Below are 20016 nucleotides of genomic sequence, written 5' to 3' on the forward strand. Positions count from 1 at the left end.
CCCAAGTCCCTGGCGCTGTGAGGCAGCAGTGCTAACCACTGAGCCACCGTTCTGCCCTATGCTTTTACTTTATACTATAAGTACTAACAACCAAAAGCCTGAACAAGCGATTCTAAAATTGCTAACTGACCATTCCTGAAAGGATATTATTAAATTGGAGAGGGTTCAGAAAAGATTTACCAGGATGTTTTCAGGAGTGCCCTCAAATTGTGAGAGTGTGCCCTCTGGTCTCCCATGAGGGGTAACATTCTCTCAGCATTTATTCTGTAAAGTCTCTATATATTTCTATGATTCTGGATTAGTGGTGCTGGAAGAGCACAGAGTTCAGGCAGCATCCAAAGTGCAGCGAAATCAACGTTTCGGGTGAGATCACCTCATGTTTTCGAAACTGCATTTGAGTAAACCCCCAAACAATTTAACCTTTTGGTGATAAGACAATCACTCTATACTGGTGACTGGGAGTGATGCAGAATTTAAGTGATAAGGATAGGTTGGGAGGGGCAATCCTTTTACCCAAAGAACGGTTCGTGTGTGGAATGAACTGCCAGAGGAAGTGGTAGATGCGGGTACAGTTATAACATTTAACAGACATTTGGATAGGTACATGGATAGAAAAGGTGAATTGCCTGCAAGATCGCAAGTTCCCGATGCTCGGCTAAACTGTGTTATCCGACATTCGATTCTCTGAAAATTCGAATATCCAACAAATTCTCCACGCCCGTGTCATTCAGATAATCAAGGTTTCTCTGTAAAGGGATATGGGCCAAACATGGGCAAGTGGGACTAACTTAGTTTGGGAACATGGTTGGCACAGACTTTATGACTTATAAATACCGAGAGGTCCTCCTGGGGACATTCCTTGAGATGACTGCTGTTCAGCCCTGTACAATATGCACTTGACAGTCTGCACGATACACATGTCAGTCTGCATTATAAACTTCCCACAGTGTGTACTATATACACCCAACAGTCTTCATTATAAATTCTTCATGATGTGGATATATCCACCTGACATTCTGCCCGAAACACACTCATAAACAGCACTACATACCCTCTATAGTCTGCACTACATACTCCCATAATCCTGACTGAACTGTATACATTGAATAGTATGTGTTTTTCTTTGCGATAGATGAACTGATCATAATGCATGCATAGTGGCTGACATTATCTGATACACACTGCAGATTAGCTGGTATATACTAATGCAAGTCCCAAGCCAGATAAATGCAGAGGGTAAATGGAAAAAGAAACCACCTCCCAAATCCTAAAGACGGTTGATGTGAGTGGGTTGAAGGTCTGCATCACTCCGAGTCACCAGTAAAGAGGAACTGTCTTATCACCAGAAGGTTAAATGGTTTGGGACTCACTGCAGTTTAGAAGAATATGAGGTGATCTCATAGAAATACACAGACTTGACAGAGTAAATGCTGAGAGAATGTTTCCCTTCATGGGAGACCAGAGGGCATAGCCTCAGAATTAGAGGGCACCTATTTAAGGCTGAGATGAGGAGGAATTTCTTCTCTGAAAGGGCTTTGAAGCTTTGGAACTCCTTACCATAGAGAACTGAGGGGGTAGAGTTGGTGTGTATGTTTATGGCCTTCACAGATAGATTCTCAATCATTGGGGAATCAACAGTTATGGGATAAGGGCAGAAAAGTGGAAGTGAGGTTCATCAGGTCAGCCAGAATCCTATTGAATGGCAGAACAGGCTTGAGGGGCCAAATGGCCTACTCCAGTTCTTATTTCTTAATATGGTTTTATGGTCTCGCTCTGAGGAGACCTGAAGTGAAATTTCTAGGGTTCAGTCACAATGTTCAATAAGTCCCTTTGCACATTGCTACGAAACACCCTCCTGAATCATGGAGCCAAGTACCCCTCAAACTCCACTCCAACAGATTACCTTCAATTGACAAACAACATTAACCAATGGGCGTGCCATATAAAGGCAGCTTTTGTCTTTCATCAAACAAATCACTCAACTAGCCACAGGCCTTCAGGCCAGAAGCAGTACCAGAAAAACATGATGTTCACAACGTCTTGTGCCACAAATTTCAAATCACTCAGAATTACAGCACTATCAATTCAACAATAAAGCAGTACAATAACCAACCATTGAGGTATTTAACCAAGGCAGCATCGGTGGATGGTTATGAACAACAGCTGAGGAGCTCTGCCTCTTGCACAATTCCCATTCCAAAACCAAGTATCTGGCTGTTACAAAATTGCTGTTGCTGAGAACTTCATCTCTGCAGTTGGCAATAGTGACTGCATTGCCAAATCGTTGACCAACCATAATTGGAAAATCGAGAACTTGTGAAGGCCACTACGTCAATGCAAGTCATTGTCATGTCTAAGTATAAGTGGGTGATATTTACCACACATACATTACCAGTTTTGAAGGTGTGGTGCTGGAAAAGCACAGCAGGTCAGGCAGCATCTGAGAGGTTGATTCTCCTGCCCTACACTCGACTCTGATCTCCAGCATCTGCAATCCTCACTTTCTCCTAATACATTATCAGGCAATAGGCACCAAAATGTGATAGACTTTCAGCTATTACTGATACATTTAAATACAGGAGACAAAATACTGGAAAAGATCAACTCCCTAAGTCAGCTGACTTCTTTTGCGGATTGGCAGCACTCCTCTGTCTCATGGAAAAACAAAAGTAACATTCCAGATTGATGTAAATCAATACCCTTTCCTGAAACCTATCCAAAAAGATATTATCATCAGATTGAAATCTTCTAGAAATTACAGCTAAAGGGAATCTTACGGTCTGTTGAAAATCCTTTACTTTACAATACGTAGCTCAACTTTAAAGCGTTGAAACTATCTGAGGAAACCGCCACAAGGAAAACAAAGATCATAAGCTAAAAAAAAATTTATCAGAGCAAACTACCTTTGCCTGTAGCTAGTTTTTGTATGAATGAGTATACATGTCAAGTGTGTATGGAGGAGATGCCATGTTTAGTTTAGTCGTACATGTAAAAATAAATAACTTTATTCATAAACTCACAAAAACTTGCTGCTGAATTTTAATTGGGCAATACATATCAAGGGTAAGAAAAGGCACACCTGATTCATCACAAAACATATGGATCATACTGGCAGTACAGGAACATGTAAACCCTGTCTGTCACATGGGCCATCACTCAAGAGGAACTCTAGAACATCGCTTATTTCACCTTTTATCTAATACATTTTTATTTGAAAATAAAGCATTTCAGCTATAAATTTGTATTTGGCAACAGACAGTATTAGCAAATGACTTGCAAAGTAACACACATGGGCTGCCCTTCGGTGTCAAAACAAAGCCTTGAAAACCGTGGATTCTTCCTAGTACACTTAGTCAACAGCAAGCAGGCTTAGCAGACAGTACACTATCAATAATAGTTTGAGAAGTGATTGAACTTTTGAGCACTGCAGTAAGGCAAAGTTAATGTAAGATATTGAGGAAGGATCAATATAGTTTCTAACGTAAACCATGAGGAATAATAAAATAATCAACCTCCAATGAGTTGGGTTACAGGCAGTGATGAGTCAGTAACGTGGACATGAGCATTTCAGGCTGGCAGTTCCATGCTGAAGGTTGACATGCACTGAAGACCCTGGTATATTTGACAGTACATAGATAACAATGAGGATTTCTCCCATGGCAGCTTTGTCCCTTTTGGTGCTGGGTAGCCTCAGAACTGCTCTACATTACAACAAAAAAGGAATAATTGGCATGCGGAGGGTGGGGTAGTCTTTAAACTCCTTCAGGTACATGTGGTGTTTGCCTTTCGCCCAAACAGTCATTTGGAAGAAACCAATCAGGGTAAAGAGACCGACTGAAAAACAAAGTGAAGAAAAAGGTTAAAGGAGAATTGGATACGTGCATTTAGAAACCTGTTTGTCTGTACTTGCATTGAGTAGGAGATTTAAATAACTGCAACATATTTTCTTACCTGGAAGACACTGTGTCATTATAGTAAAACCAATCCAGGATCCTACCTACAGATGAACAAGCAAAGTGAGATGAGATGGTTTGACTCAAGACTATCGACTAGTTTGGGTCCTTGTTTTTAATAGTGGATGCACAGTTCAAAATGCACTTTTCCAAACACAAAGTTGCACCCCTGTTCAACACACTCATTCTGAGTCAGTTACATGGGAATTATAGAAATGCTATAAACCGGGTTTGACAGCAGGATTTTTTAATCAAGTCACAACCAGAAACAGAAGGAGACAGTACAATTTGAGCGACTGTATTGAGCATAGCAGTTGGGAGGTCATGCAGTGGCTGTACAGGACATTTGGTCACTTTTGGAAAACTGCATTCAATTCTGGCCTCCCTGCTATAGGAAAGTTAGTGTGAAACTTAAAAGGGTTCAGAACACATTTGCAAGGATGTTGCCAGGCTTGGAGGATTTGGGCTATAGGGAGACACTGAATAGGCTGGGGCTACTTTCCCTGGAGTGCTGGAGGATGAGAGGTGACCATATAGAGGTTTATAAAACCATGAGGGGCATGTGTTGGAGGCTGAGGGGTGACCTTATAGAGGTTTATAAAATCATGAGGGGCATGGAGAGGATAAATAGACAAAGTATTTTCCCTGGTGTGGAAGTGTCCAGAACTGGACAGCATAAGTTTAGGGTGAGAGGAGAATGATATAAAAGAGACCTAAGGGGCAACTTTTTATGCAGAGGGTGGTACACGTATGGAATGAGCTGCCAGAGGAAGTGGTGGAGGCTGGTACAATTGCAACATTTAAAAGGCATCTGGATGGGTTTATGAATAGGAAGGGTTTGGAGGGATATGGGCCAGATGCTGGCAGGTGGGACCAGATTGAGTTGGGATATCTGGTCGGTATGGACGAGCTGGCCCGAAGGGTCTGTTTCCATGCTGTACGTCTATATGACTCTATGACTCTATGTGGGGCATGGATAGGAGAAATAGACAAGGTCCTGTTCCCAGGGTAGTGTAGTCCAAAACTAGAGGGCATAGGTTTAAAGTGAGAGGGGAAGGATTTAAAAAGGAATAAGGGGAAACTTTTTCACACAGAGGATGATCTGTGTACGGAATGAGCTGCCAGAAGAAGTGGTGGAGGCTGGTACAATTACAATATTTAAAAGGCATCTGGATGGGTATATTAGTATAAAGGGTTTAGAGGGACATCGACCAAATGCTGGCAAATAGAACTAGATTAATGCAGAATATCTGGTCAGCATGGATGAGTAGGACTGAAGGGTCTGTTTCTATACTGTACATCTCTGTGACTCAATCCTAGCACAGGCCACATTACAGAAGGTGCAACAAGACAGGCAGACAATTAGGTTCATTCAGCTGACTCTCATAACCAAAATGAAAAATGGGGAGAGAGGTGGCACACTGGACTTCTCCCGTTTCCCAACGTGACGGGTAGACTGGTGGGGTGAGTGGATTGTACAACTCCCTGGACAGGTCACATTATGACAGTTCATCTGACAGACCCTCTCTGCCTACCTAGGCCTATAACTAAAGTCAGCCTGTCAATGGAATTTCTTCAGCATTGTATGTGTTTAATCAAACCATCGGTGTGAGGGCCCTCCACCCAGAGATGCCTGTTGGTTTAGCACAGTTTCTACCTTGGTGATAAGTGGGTGAGTGCTCCCAACTGCGAACATACCTCATAGGTGTAATTGGGGCAGGACACAAAGAAAAAAAGCCAAGTGAAAGGATTCTTTGTTGGGTAAGGAATCTTACGCATCTTGGATCCTGTGGAGGAGAAACAATAGGCATTGGTTCATTATAAATAAACAATAACATAAAGGATTGAGAGGAGGTGATCTTCTAGTGGTCTTATCACTGGACTGTTGGTCCAGCAACCCAGGATTCTGGGAATCAGGCAGATGGTGGAATTTGAATTCAGTGAGAATTTATAATTAAGAGTCTAATGATGAATCCATTGCTAATTGTTAAAGAGTAAAACCTATCTGGTTCACAGCTTAACAGCTCTCTGAAATGCCAGCAATGCCTCCTTTCCCCGAATGGGAAAAATATCGCCTTCTTACCGAGGCCTCGAGCAAGTTTCCTGCATGACGTCGGTTGAAGATGATAAGCTGACTAATGCCCTGTGATGAGATTTATAGCAAAGAGGAGAGAGTTCATCTGAAACTAAACAGAACAGGGACCACCTTTGGTGTAACCTCTAATGCAGAAAGACCTAGGCTCAAGACTCACTTGCTTTAGAGGTGTGTTCCAACAGGTTAAAAACATCCAAGAGCAGGAAAAAGAGCTAAAAGATCGGAAAGGAGGGCAACAGGACAAGCTAACAGCAGCTTTCAGAGATAAGGCTTTATTTATGAAATTGTTCTAGTTTTGCCAGTTGAGCCTTACAACATTCTGTTACAAAGTGGAAAATACTCATGAATAACTTTCTTAGAAAGGCACACAGTAGAAATTGGTTTATATGGTCTCCCTGTTGTTTATACTGTAAAGAGCAGAATAAAAAGAAGTCACAAGCAAGTACAGGACCAGAAAATCTGACATCAGGCTCAATCAAGGGATGGAGTCAAAGGATGTAAAAGTTATTCTGCAGTTATACAAAATCCTGCTCAGACACTAGTTGGAATACTGAGAGTAGATCTGGGTACCACACCTTAGGAAGGATATATGGCCCTTGGAAAGTGTATAATGTCAGTTTACAAGAACAATACCTGGACTTTAGGAGTAAAGGTATGAGGAGAGATTATACAAATTATATTTGTTTTCTCCAGAATTTTGACGGTTAAGGGATGATATGATCAATGTCTTCTCGATATTGTTAGGAAAAGACGGGATGGATAAAGATAAATTATTTCCACTGGTTGGGGATTCTAGAACTAGGAGGCAAGTCTAAAAATTAGGTTCTGAGCACATGAGCCTTGAGCACACATTCAGGCCTTTACCCAAAGCTACATTCTGGGTGAGGTGATAAACCAGGGGGGTTCAGCAGTCTGGGGGTTTCAGCAGTCATATTCCAAAAGGAGCAAGGGAGATTGCTGAATGTCCTGTTCTTCACCCACCACCAGAAACTGATAATTTATCTCATTTCTCATTGCCATGTATGGCCTGTTACTATGTGAATATTACCATGATCTTGGTATTTACTGCAGTGATTTAACGTGCTGTTAAACACAATGGAAGGTTCAAAGGAATCAAAAGTCACTGTCACATTAGAATTATTTCATCCTATTCATTCTGTACTTTTTTTTCTGTTCCCATTCTTTCAGCATTGAATCTACAAACCAATTCCTAACAGAAGGATGATATTATGAAGAGGAGTTACTTGTAAGATGAGGTGGAATGGATTCAAGTCAGCTTCAAACAGTGATGCTTTCTATGTTAATCTACTGATAAAAACACGTTGTTGGGAATAAAGTATCAACAGGAGAATAGAGTGGTGCTTACCCTCAGAGCGCAGGTTCCTCAGGGCCAAATGGATTGAGAAATTTCCAATTTCACATACCTACATAAATCACCACAATATAGTTACTAATTGTTCATAGCCCCCAAAATATACACTTTAAGATGCTACAGCAGCATGCTAACCATATTGAGAGTGACAGCTTCATACTCTAGTTCAGAATTTGAATTTATTTTTCATTTCCAAAGGTGTTGTCCACTTCTAAAGCTGTTAAATACTATTAGGACTTTGCATTCAGGCTAAAACTACTTGTGCTATTCAGTATAAGTAAATTAACTGCACAAGAGCTCAAAACTACAATAAGACACAAACAGCATCATTGATTAAAAGTAATGATGGATCCACAGGGATTCAAATATCTTCTTTATAATGTATTTGCTGTACAGTATTATGGTCTGTCTGGTAATTGAGACGTAAATACCCTTTTGATTCCTTGAATATGATCATCAGCCAATGGTGCAGCTGCATTTTCACTGATGGATGGATTCAAGTGTCCCACTTTAGACTGAACTAAAAATGACAGGAAAGGTTGATATATCTAGTCTACAAATCAACACATCTCTGGATATAAAATGGTCAGTCACTCAGGGCTTTTGATGGATTAATTGTCCGGAATAATCCAATGAAATGCCACTCACATTTTTTTTCCCCAGGCTTTGTATAACTATTGATGTTCTAACCACTTGCAAATCAATTTGGCAATAAAAACAGAAAGGCTTGGAGAAACTCAGCAAGTCTGACATTTTTGTGAAGACAGAAACAGAGTTAATGTTTAGAGTCTGATATAACAGTTCGTCAGTACAGGCTTTTAACATCCAGGTTAATCGAAGAGATTGCATCTGGCAGACACCTGCGTCCAATGCATCATCCCTAAACGTTTCTGCCAATTCCAACTAGACCTCACCACCAAGAACATCTTCTCCTCCCCACCCCTCTCTCTCTTCCGCAAGGAACGTTGCGTTTGACAGTCCTTGGATTATGCCACTCTCCCCACCAAACCCCAAACCCTCAGGTACTCTCCCCTGCAATTGGCACACTAGTCCCACCCTCATCTCCATCCAGGGCCCCAAACAGTCCTTCCAGGTGAGACAGAGGTTCACCTGCCTCTCCTCCAACCTAGTTTACTGCATCAAGTGCTCCCGATGTGGTCTTCTCTACCACCAAGTGTTAACTTGGGAACGTTTTGCTGAACATCTCAGCGGGGCATGCAGGGGCCATCTGAACCTTCCAGTCACCACCCATTTTAATTCCCCTTCCCATTCCCTCTCCGACATCAAGACCCTTAGCTTCCTCCATTGCCACAATGAACCAAAACACAAATTGGAAGGACAACACCTCATCTTTCACCTGGGCAGTCTACAGCCCGTAGGACTTAACAGTGAGTTTTCCAATTTCAAATCACCTCCTTTCTCTTTCTCCAACTCCCTTCCCAGCCCCTTCCCCTCCCTTCCACCCCTCCCAGCCATCAACCGAATTCATTCCTCACATTGACCAACCAGGTCGTACCCTCTACCAGTCTTCACCTGTCCCCACTTCCCCACCCTGCCCCGGCCTCCTCTTTATCTGCAGCCCCTCACAGTCCTGAAGAAGGGTTAACCCGAAACGTCAACTTCTCCACCTCCTGATGCTGCCTGGCTTGCCATGTTCTTCCAGCCTCCTGCCTGTCTACTTTAGACATCTGCATCCAGCTGCATGTGTACATCAACAAGGGAAAATGAACCTTCTATTCAGTGGGCTAGTTGTTTAAAAGGAAACAGGCACACATTCCCCTGAAATAACAGTCATGCATTAAATAGACAACATAGATGTGTTCTCTACTTCAGGCATAATTAAGCTCCCCATAGGGCATCAGTTTAAGGTTAGAGGGGAAAGAATAAAAGGGAACCTAACGGGTAACTTTTTTACACAGAGGGTGGAACACATATGGAATAGCTGCTGGTGGAAGGTGTTGAGTTGGATGATTAACAATATTTAAAAGGCATTTGGACAAATACATGGATAGGAAAGCATTAGAAGGATATGGGGCAAGTGCAGGGAAATGGGGTTAGCGTGGACAGACATCTTGGTCAGCATGGACCAGTTTAAGCCAAACGGCCTGTCTCATGTTGTAGGACTCTATAACTCTAAGGCTTTACATAATAAATGTGTTTTTAAGTAGCAATTGAATTAGTCAAACAAATAGTGGCTTGGCAGGGCAGCTATGAATTGTGCATTAAATTCCATGTGGGAACTCCAAGATGCTCTCACATCCTGGCTCACCATGTGTGAAGCAAGTGTTATCATCAGCAGCAGGTTACATTTTGTGGTGCAGTGGTAATGTCCCTTCCCCTGGATGGAGAAACCTGAGCTCAAGCCTCACATGTTCCAGAGGTGTGCAATAACATTTCTGATCAGGTTGATTTGAAAAATAGGTTAAGTTTGAGCGTCAGCAAGATTATGAGTTTGTGGGAAGCACGTTTAGATATAAATATATACATTTATAAATATCTTAAAAACATGCAGACAGAGACAGAGCGAGTGACTGTTAGGACACACCAGACAGAAAATCAAAGAATCCCTAGGGTATCTCACTCTCCCACAAGTAATGGCAAGAGGAAAACAAATGTTAAACTTGATGACTGCCCACAAAAAGGGACAATTTCCACTAGTTACAGTAAAACAGAGTTGAAAACAACATTTCAATTTCCTCACACTAAAGAACAGATACCTTTTTCCACATTTTTATACTCATTAAATGGAGACAAATCGAATGTGTCTGTTTAAATATCATCAGTTGATCTGCATCAATATAATTAACATTGATTTATTTTATGCTTAAGATAGATAATAAACAGCAGATCATAAGATCTCATTACATTACGGATTGTTCAGTTTTATTGTTACTGCTGAAAATGTGTTGCTGGTTAAAGCGCAGTAGGTCAGGCAGCATCCAAGGAACAGGTAATTCGACGTTTCGGGCATAAGCCCTTCATCAGGAATGAAGGCCTTATGCCCGAAACGTCGAATTTCCTGTTCCTTGGATGCTGCCTGACCTGCTGCGCTTTAACCAGCAACACATTTTCAGCTCTGATCTCCAGCATCTGCAGACCTCACTTTTTACTCGGACAGTTTTATTGTTAGTATGATACATCTAATTTGAAACATATACGGATGTGGACAGGGTAGGATGTTGATGATATAACCTACCAAGAAGGTGTAAAGAGCCAGATGGACTTGTTGGTCACCATACACTGTAAAAGCCAGAAAACCAAATCAGAGTAGGACACAACTTTCAAAATGGATTACTGTCAGCTTAAGACTTGAGATGCAGCAAGAATAACAACATGTCACTTACATGGAGGTGTGTAGAGTGGATGATTAATGAAATAAGCCAGCCACGCAGTGAAACCCCAATAATAAAAGCAGTTCTGTGAAGGAAAAGGCAAACATTGAGACTAGTGGACAGTGTTATTCTTATTGAGTAAGACCAATTCTATTACAATGTCATTCAGGTTGCAGTTGCTGAGTGTCTGAAAAGTTTTTTATTCTCAGGTTAATTGAATCAAAAGCAACTTCACCTAGAGTGTGAAAAAAGTATTGTTGAAAAGTTCTCAAATAACCTTGATAAGGACTAACAGTAGGAGCAAGTTGCAGCAGGTACTGGAATCTGCACTGAAAACAATTGCAACTAGGTCAGGCAGCATCCTGAAAGACAGCAAGGTAACTTTGAGTCTAGATTACTCTTCATCAGATCTGAATTGTGGAGCAGGTAACATTTATGCTATAGTGGATGAGCTGGAGTGCTAGGGGAGAAAGGATGTTGATAAGCTGTAAGTATTAAGTTGGCCTGGAGTAGTATTTGTAGAGCAATAAGATGGTGCTATTTTCTGGGTCTGTAGATTGGAAGAAGCAAAAATGGCCCTTAATAGAGTGATATGCTCACAGAGGTTGGGAGGTCATGTTGCACCTGTACAGGACATTGGTTAGGCCACTGTTGGAATATTGCATGCAATTCTGGTCTCCTTCCTATCAGAAAGATGTTGTGAAACTTGAAAGGGTTCAGAAAAGATTTACACGGATGCTGCCAGGGTTAGAGGATGTGAGCAATAAGGAGAGGCTGAACAGGCTGGGGCTGTTTTCCCTGGAGCGTCAGAGCCTGAGGGGGTGACCTTATAGAGGTTTACAAAATTATGAGGGGCATGGATAGGATAAGTAGACAAAGTATTTTCCCTGGGGTTGGGGAGTCCAGAACTAGAGGGCATAGGTTTAGGGTGAGAGGGGAAAAATATAAAAGAGACCTAAGGGGCAATGTTTTCACACAGAGGATGGTACGCGTATGGAATGAGTTGCCAGAAGATGTGGTGGAGGCTGGTACAATTACAACATTTAAAAGGCATTTGGATGGGTATATGAATAGGAAGAGTTTGCAGGGATATGGGCCAGGTGCTGGCAGGTGGGACTAGATTGGGTTGGGATATCTGGTCGGCATGGACGGGTTGTATTGAAGGGTCTGTTTCTATGCTGTACATTTCTATGACTCTATGACTTGTTGGATGTGGGAGTTTAGGGAGAGTTTATGTGTTACTGAGGATTATATCTGCAATAAATGCCATTGGTTGCAAATCCTATCAGATCGAATGGATAGGTAGAAGCGACAGTTAGAGGCAATGAGGAATTTACAAGTGCAAGAGGATGTGATGGGTGGCAGTTATAGGAAGGGAGAAAAGCCACAGATACAGTCACATAGATGGGTTAACTCCAGGAAATGTAAGAGGGGTAGGCAGGTAGTACAGGAGACTTCTGTGACTATCCCCATTTCAAACAAATATGTTGTTTTGGAAAATGTAGGGATAATGGACTTTCAGCAGAATGTAGCACAAACAGCCAAGTTTCTGGCATCAAGACTGGCTCTAATATAATCAGGGGTAATCGGGATCCGAGCAATTGATTATATTAGGGGACTGTCTAGTCAGGGGAACAGACAGATGTTTCTGTGGCCTGCAGCGAAAAATCAGAATGGTGTGTTGCCTCCCTAGTGCCAGGACCAACAATGTCACAGATGTGGTACAGAATGTTCTCAAGGGGGAGAGGGACCAGCAAGAAGTTATTGTACACATTGAAACCAATTACATAGGAAGGGAAAAGGATGAGATTCTGAAGGGAGAATTGAGAGAGTTAGGCAGGAGTTTAAAAAGGAGGTCCTCGAGCGTAATAATATCTGGAATACTCCCGGCGCTGCTGCTTCGGGACAGAGAACATGGCTTTGTGAGTGGAAATTCATGTCTCACAAATTTGATTGAGTTTTTTGAAGTAACAAAGAGGATTGATGAGGGCAGAGCAGTAAACGCGATCTATATGGACTTCAGTAAGGCATTCGACAAGGTTCCCCATGGGAGACTGGTTAGCAAGGTTAGATCTCACGGAGTACAGGAGAACTAGCCATTTGGATACAGAACTGGCTCAAAGGTAGAAGACAGAGGGTGGTGGTGGAGGGTTGTTTTCAGACTGGAGGCCTGTGACCAGTGGAGTGCTACAAGGATTGGTGCTGGGTCCACTACTTTTCGGCATTTATACAAATAATTTGGATGTGTGCATAAGAGGTATAGTTAGTAAAGTTTGCAGATGACACCAAAATTGGAGGTGTAGTGGACAGCGAAAGTTACCTCAGATTACAATAGGTAATCTTGATCAGATGGGCCAATTGGCCCATCTTGATCAGATGGGCCAATTGGCTGAGGAGTGGCAGATGGAGTTTAATTCAGATAAATGTGAGGTGCTGCATTTTGGGAAAGCAAATCTTAGCAGGACTTCTATACGTAATGGTAAGGTCCTCGGGAGTGTTGCTGAACAAAGAGACCTTGGAGTGCAGGTTCATAAGCTCCTTGAAAGTAAAGTCACAGGTATACAGGATAGTGAAGCAGGCATTTGGTATGCTTTCCTTTATTGGTCAGAGTATTGAGTACAGGAGTTGGGAGGTCATGTTGCGGCTATACAGGACATTGGTTAAGCCATTGATGGAATATTGCATGCAATTCTGGTCTCCTTCCTATCGGAAAGATATTGTGAAACTTGAACAGGTTTTGAAAAGATTTACAAAGATGTTGCCAGGGTTGGAGGATTTGAGCTATAGGGAGAGGTTGAATGGCCTGGGATTGTTTTCCATGAAGTGACAGAGGCTGAGGGGTGACCTTATTAAGGTTTACAAAATCATGAGGGACATGGATAGGATAAATAGACAAAGTCTTTTCCTTGGGGTGGAGGAGTGCAGAACTAGAGGGCATAGATTTAGGGTGAGGAGGAAAGATATAAAAGAGACCAAAGGGGCAACTTTTTCATGTAGAGTGGTGTGTGTATGGAATGTGCTGCCAGAGGAAGTGGTGGAGGCTGGTACAATTGCAACATTTAAAAGGCATCCGGGTGGGAATATGAATAGGAAGGGTTTGGAGGGATATGGGCCAGGTGCTGCCAAATGCGACTAGATTAGGTTAGGATATCTGGTCGGCATGGACGAGTTGGACCGAAGGGTCTGTTTCTGTACTGTACATCTCTATGACTCTATGAGTCTTAAGCTTCATTATTGTATCCACTTCCACCAGCTCAACTGGCAGTACATTCCAGGTTCTTACCATTCTCTGTGCAAAATATATGCCTCTCATATCGCCTTTAAATTTACCCCCCTTTACCTTAAATGAAAATGTGTTGCTGGAAAAGCGCAGGTCAGGCAGCATCCAAGGAGCAGGAGAATCGATGTTTCGGGCATGAGCCCTTCTTCAGGAATGAGGAGAGTGTGACAAGCAGGCTAAGATAAAAGGTAGGGAGGAGGGACTTGGGGGAGGGGCGTTGGAAATGCGATAGGTGAAAGGAGGTAAAGGTGAGGGTGATAGCTAGGAGTGGGGGTGGGGGCGGAGAGGTCAGGAAGAAGATTGCAGGTTATGAAGATGGTGCTGAGTTCGAGGGTTGGGACTGAGACAAGGTGGGGGAAATGAGGAAACTGGAGAAATCTGAGTTCATCCCTTGTGGTTGGAAGGTTCCTAGGTGGAAGATGAGGCGCTCTTCCTCCAGCCGTCGTGTTGCTATGGTCTGGCGATGGAGGAGTCCAAGGACCTGCATGTCCTTGGTGGAGGGGGAGGGGGAGTTGAAGTGTTGAGCCACGGAGTGGTTGGGTTGGTTGGTCCGGGTGTCCCAGAGGTGTTCTCTGAAATGTTCAGCAAGTAGGCGGCCTGTCTCTCCAATATAGAGGAGGTCACATCGGGTGCAGCGGATGCAGTAAATGATGTGTGTGGAAGTGCAGGTGAATTTGTGGTGGATATGGAAGGATCCCTTGGGGCCTTGGAGGGAAGTAAGGGGGGGGGAGGTGTGGCGCAAGTTTTACATTTCTTGCGGTTGCAGGGGAAGGTGCCGGGAGTGGAGGTTGGGTTGGTGGGGAGTGTGGACCTGACAAGGGAGTCATGGAGGGAGTGGTCTTTTCGGAACGCTGATGGGGAGGGGAGGGAAATATATCACTGGTGGTCCCTCCAGCATCTGCAGTTCTCACTTTCCCCTTTTACCTTAAACCAATATTGCTCACAAATAGCTACCATTCAGACCTCTCCACCAACAAAACTCCCAGTCACAGAGAACCTGCCTGCTGAGAGCTATTGCCTAATCAGAGGCCAGTAGCTCAGTGCTGCCACAAGCAGGGATGGTGGCAGCTGGGGGAACTGCATTCATTCAAGGCCCAGGATCATTCTGAGACCTGAAGCCACACGTGGGTGAACGTGGGCTGGTCAAAGATTGTGGGAAGAAGGGATGGGGGTGAGGTGCCAGCAGCCAGCCCCCTGCCTGATGAAGGGTCCCTCAGTCGGGCCCAGAGTGCCTTTTAGTGAGGGGCCCACCTTAGATGCCAATCTAAACAAATCTAACCAGTTTAGCTGGATGGCCTTCAAGTATCCATTTATCCCTGAGCCATCACTAAGGTGGTGGGCGCTGGGATAGTGAGCACCAACTGACTGATTAACGATTCTAATCAATACACCAATGTCAGCTGGGAATCCTGAGTCAGCCCGTTCCATCCTCCAGCCTCATCAAGGGGAGTTGAGGTTGTTTTTTTTAAAAATTTCACAATGTACTTTATTCATAAAGAACCTTAAATACATAGTCACTAGAGCAATTTGGTAATGGATAGTCTTTACATTTGTCGAACAAACAAGCCGAAGGCATTTCTATATAAATAAGACTATATTTATAGCCATTTGAGGCAGTGGGAGGTTCTAATAACTTGCTGCAAGGAGCGCAACAATAAATTGGCCCTGACCAATCGAGTTCTTGCAGTGACAGTTCCACACCACAGGAACGGATCCTGTCTCTCAGTGGGTGAGATTCTATCAGCCTCCAAACAGTAGGGTGGGATACAGAACTGACAAGGTTCTCAGAGACTGTTCTGTGTGTCCTGTATTCCTAACATTGATTGCCATTATCAAGGTTCAAACTTACTTGATGACCAACCTACACGCAAACAGAATTCACATCCTTTAAATTGAATGCAATTATACACAATACTCTAATTTAAGATATTGTTTCCATCAAATTCAATTGAGACATGTCTTTTGCATATGTTCATAGAAACATGGAAAATAGGAGCAGGAATAGGCCATTTAGCCCATCGAGCCTGTTCCGCTTTTAATATGAATCATGCTGATCGTCCAACTGAGTACCCTACTTCCACTTTCCTCCCATACCCTTTGATTTCTTCAGCTCCAAGAAATAGATCTATAACAGAAAAAAAGACGAGATTCACAGAACAATGTTTGGAATTTGTGTTGTGGTAACAGGTCAGCATAGGACAACAGTTGGAGGCACCTACCTTAACAGTATTGCGAAGAGGCATTGTACCATGAGAAAAGCGATGCACAAACAGCGTTTCAATCAGTCTTTTGACATAATGAAAAGAGTGGCAAAACCCTGCCAAGCTGGAAAAGGTAAAACAGAAAAACTGAATGGCAGCTGATAAACAAAATCCCCAAATCGCAGTCGGGTCCTTCGCACAGTTATGTGAGAAGCTCTCTCGCCAGTTTACAAATGAACTCATCTTTACTGACTCTGATAAAAGAAACCACGGGGGAAATTTTAACTCCTGAACAACACGGTGGGTTTTGGTTGAGGGTTATTAATATTTTTTAAATCCTCTACTTTGCTCGCAGAAGGCAGTTCAGTCATTAAGGGATGGGCAATAATACTGCCCTAATGCTTGGGATGCCAACATCCCAAGAACAAATTTACACAATTATCCCTTAAATTAAAATTGAATAATTTACACAGGTGGTGTGCATGAAATGACTGGTTTCATCAGGTCGATTAAAAGCGATGGTGTTGGCCGGGGATTTCAAGATTAAGGGGCACATTTTTTAAGGTGAAAGGAAAGAGATTTTAAAAAGACATGAGAGGCAAATTTCTTACACAGAGGGTGGTTTGAGTGTGGAATGAACTTCATGAGTAAGTGGTGGATGTGTGTACAAATACGCGTAAAAGACATTTGGATCAATACATGATTAAGAAAGGTTTGGAGGGATATTGACCAGCAGCAGGAAGGTGGGATTAGTTTAGTTCGGATTATGTCTTGCATGGACTGGTTGGACCAAAGGGTCTGTTTCCGTGCCGTATGACTCTATGACTATGATGGTCTGGGGCTCAGCCACCGCATTCAGTCCTGAATGACAACAATGGAGTATGTGCCACTCCATATCAGACAACTTGCAATGATATTATTCTTTTCCTGTAGTAAGACATCCGAAAACATTTTGCAGGAGCACCATCAGACAACAATAGGCATTGAATGAGAAAGAGGGAGATTAAAGATAAAAACTCAGTCAAAGGCATCATTTTCAGGGTGGACAAATTGTTGGAGAAGGTGAGGGAGGGAATTCCAGAGGTTGGGAGCCTGGGCAGCTGAAGGCACAGTCACCAGTGGTGGTGCAAGTTCAGCAAGCATCCTCTATTAAGTCCAAAGACAAACTCGGATTATCAAACTGTACTGTATCAGAGCTAGGTTAACACCAGACATCCAACGCATGCTTACTTACTGCACTACAGTGTGTGGGCTGGTGGTAAATTCATCCTTTTCTTCATAAATAAAAGGCAGGCGAGAATAGAAGAGCAGGTAGATAAAGAGTGGACCTGCATACTCCGTCAGGAACACCTACAGTCAAAGAACAACAGACACAAGCAGGTGGCAGCTTAACACGGCTATTCAAATTAAACACAAAGTGGCTGAACTTTTTAAAATCCTTCCTATCAGCAGGATGTTGTGAAACTTGAAAGGGTTCAGAAAAGATTTACAAGAATGTTGCCAGGTTTGGAGGATTTGAGCTACAGGGAGAGGCTGAACAGGCTGGGGCTGTTTTCCCTGGAGTGTTGGACGCTGAGGGGCTATAGAGGTTTATAAAATCATGAGGGGCATGGATATGGTAAGTAGTCAAAGTCTTTTCCCTTGGGTCGGGAGTCCAGAACTAGAGGGCATAGATTTATGGTGAAAGCAGAAAGATAGAAAAGAGACCTAAGGGGCAACTTTTTCACGCAGAGGGTGGTACGTGTATGGAATGAGCTGCCAGAGAACGTGTTGGAGGCTGGTACAATTGCAACATTTAAGAGGCATTTGGATGGATGTATGAATAGGAAGGGTTTGGAGGATATGGGCCGGGTGCTGGCAGGTGGGTCTAGATTGGGTTGGGATATCTGGTCGGCATGAACAAGTTGGACCGAAGGGTTTGTTTCCATGCTGTACATCTCTATGACTCTATGGCTTGCCTTGTATTATTCTTGATAAAGAGAGAGCCTGGTTTGAGAGCAGTAACCAGCCTGTAGACAATGGAGCAGCCAATTTGAACCACGCTAACAAGAGGAGTGCAATCTCAGGGAATATTTTTCCCCTTTGTCTGCACAGCAGGTTTGATGGGCTGAATGGCCAACTTCTGCTCCCACTTCTAATGGTCTTGGTCAGAGGGCACTGAGGCAATGACAGTCCCGTCTAAAATCCTGGGTTAGGCCATAATGAAGGACAGAATAAATACACAGGAGAAGGACTTCAGACACTAGAGGCCAGTCAACATGGACTGAAGACTCTTTCTCTTACCCTTTACCGAACGTCTGCACTCCAGCTCTTCCCACTCGTCTGGATGGGTGAATCCTCCTCTCACAGACGAGGGATCAAAGACTGAGTCAAGTCAGAATCCTCCCAAACTGAGGGACCCCTCATTTCATTGGGCACTGATTCACGACTCTGAGCTTTCAATATTCTCAACAAACACCCCACACACCACAATTGAAATGTGGAACTTATTCAAGGAACAGCCACTGCTTGTTCTTGATAAGTATATACTTGTCAGGCAGGGAGGAAGTGGTCAAGCGAGGGAATCATGATTGACTAAAGGAGTTGAATTTCTCATCAAGAGGAAGTAGAAGACTTATGTCAGGATGAAGTGAGGACTGCAGATGCTGGAGATCAGAGCTTAAAAATGTGTTGCTGGAAAAGCGCAGCAGGTCAGGCAGCATCAAAGGAGCAGGAGAATCAACGTTTCGGGCATAAGCCCTTCTTCAGGATTCCTGAAGAAGGATTCGATTCTCCTGCTCCTTAGATGCTGCCTGACCTGCTACGCTTTTCCAGCAACACATTTTTATGTTAGAATTAGACATGAAGGCTCAGTTAGGGCACTTGAGAGTTACAAGTTAGCCAGGAAAGAGCTAAGGATAGGGCTAAGAAGAGTCAGGAGGGGACATGGGAAGTCATTGATGGATAGGATCAAGGAAAACCCTAAGGTTTTCTTTAGGTATATCAGGAATTAAAGAATGATTAGAGTAAGAATAGGGCCAATCAAGAACAGTAGTGGGAAGTTGTACGTGGAGTCAAAGGAGATAGGGGAAGCGTTAAATGAATAATTTTCATCAGTATTCACACTGGAAAAAGACTAATGCTGTTGAGGAGAATACTAAGATACAGGCTACTAGACTAGAGGGGATTGAGGTTCACAAGGAGGAGATGTTAGCAATTCTGGAAAGTGTAAAAAATAAATAAGTCCCCTAAGCCGGATGGGTTTTATCCTAGGATTCTCTGGGGAGCCAGGGAGGAAATTGCAAAGCCTTTGGCTTTGATCTTTATGTCGTCATTGTCTACAGGAATAGTACCAGAAGACAGGAGGATAGCAAATATTGTTCCCTCGTTCAAGAAGGGGAATAGAGACAACCCTGGTAATTATAGACCTGCGAACCTTATTTCGGTTGTGGGTAAAGTATTGGAAAAGGTTATAAGAGATAGGATTTATAATCATCTAGAAAGGAATAAGTTGATTAGGGATAGTCAACATGGTGTTGTGAAGGGTACATCGTGCCTCACAAACCTTATTGAGTCCTTTGAGCAGGTAACCAAACAGGAGGATGAGGGTAAAGTGGTTGATGTGGTGGATATGGATTTGATAAGATTCCCTACAGTAGGCTATTGCACAAAATATGAAGGCATGGGATTGAGGGTGTTTTAGCAGTTTGTATCAGAAATTGGCTAGCTGAAAGAAGACAGAAGGTGGTGGTTAATGGGAACTATTCATCCTGGAGTTCAGTTACTAGTGGTGTACCGCAAGGA

At 43.1% G+C, this 20016-nt stretch overlaps 1 protein-coding gene across 1 annotated transcript in view; it reads right to left on the reverse strand.

The window, feature by feature from the left end:
* Positions 1-3016: 3016 nt before the first annotated feature.
* Positions 3017-20016, reverse strand: part of LOC132818831 (very-long-chain enoyl-CoA reductase-like) — a 93483-nt gene continuing 76483 nt past the window's right edge. The window contains exons 6-13 of the mRNA XM_060829955.1: positions 17468-17583; positions 16252-16357; positions 10765-10837; positions 10617-10660; positions 7415-7472; positions 5652-5740; positions 3952-3997; positions 3017-3834 (exon numbers count right to left, since the gene is read on the reverse strand). Coding sequence (XP_060685938.1) covers positions 3707-3834; positions 3952-3997; positions 5652-5740; positions 7415-7472; positions 10617-10660; positions 10765-10837; positions 16252-16357; positions 17468-17583 — 660 coding nt within the window. The 3' untranslated portion in view covers positions 3017-3706. The remainder of the gene's footprint in view (positions 3835-3951; positions 3998-5651; positions 5741-7414; positions 7473-10616; positions 10661-10764; positions 10838-16251; positions 16358-17467; positions 17584-20016) is intronic.

The sequence above is a fragment of the Hemiscyllium ocellatum genome, chromosome 9 (assembly GCF_020745735.1).
Source record: "Hemiscyllium ocellatum isolate sHemOce1 chromosome 9, sHemOce1.pat.X.cur, whole genome shotgun sequence".
Lineage (NCBI taxonomy): Eukaryota > Metazoa > Chordata > Chondrichthyes > Orectolobiformes > Hemiscylliidae > Hemiscyllium > Hemiscyllium ocellatum.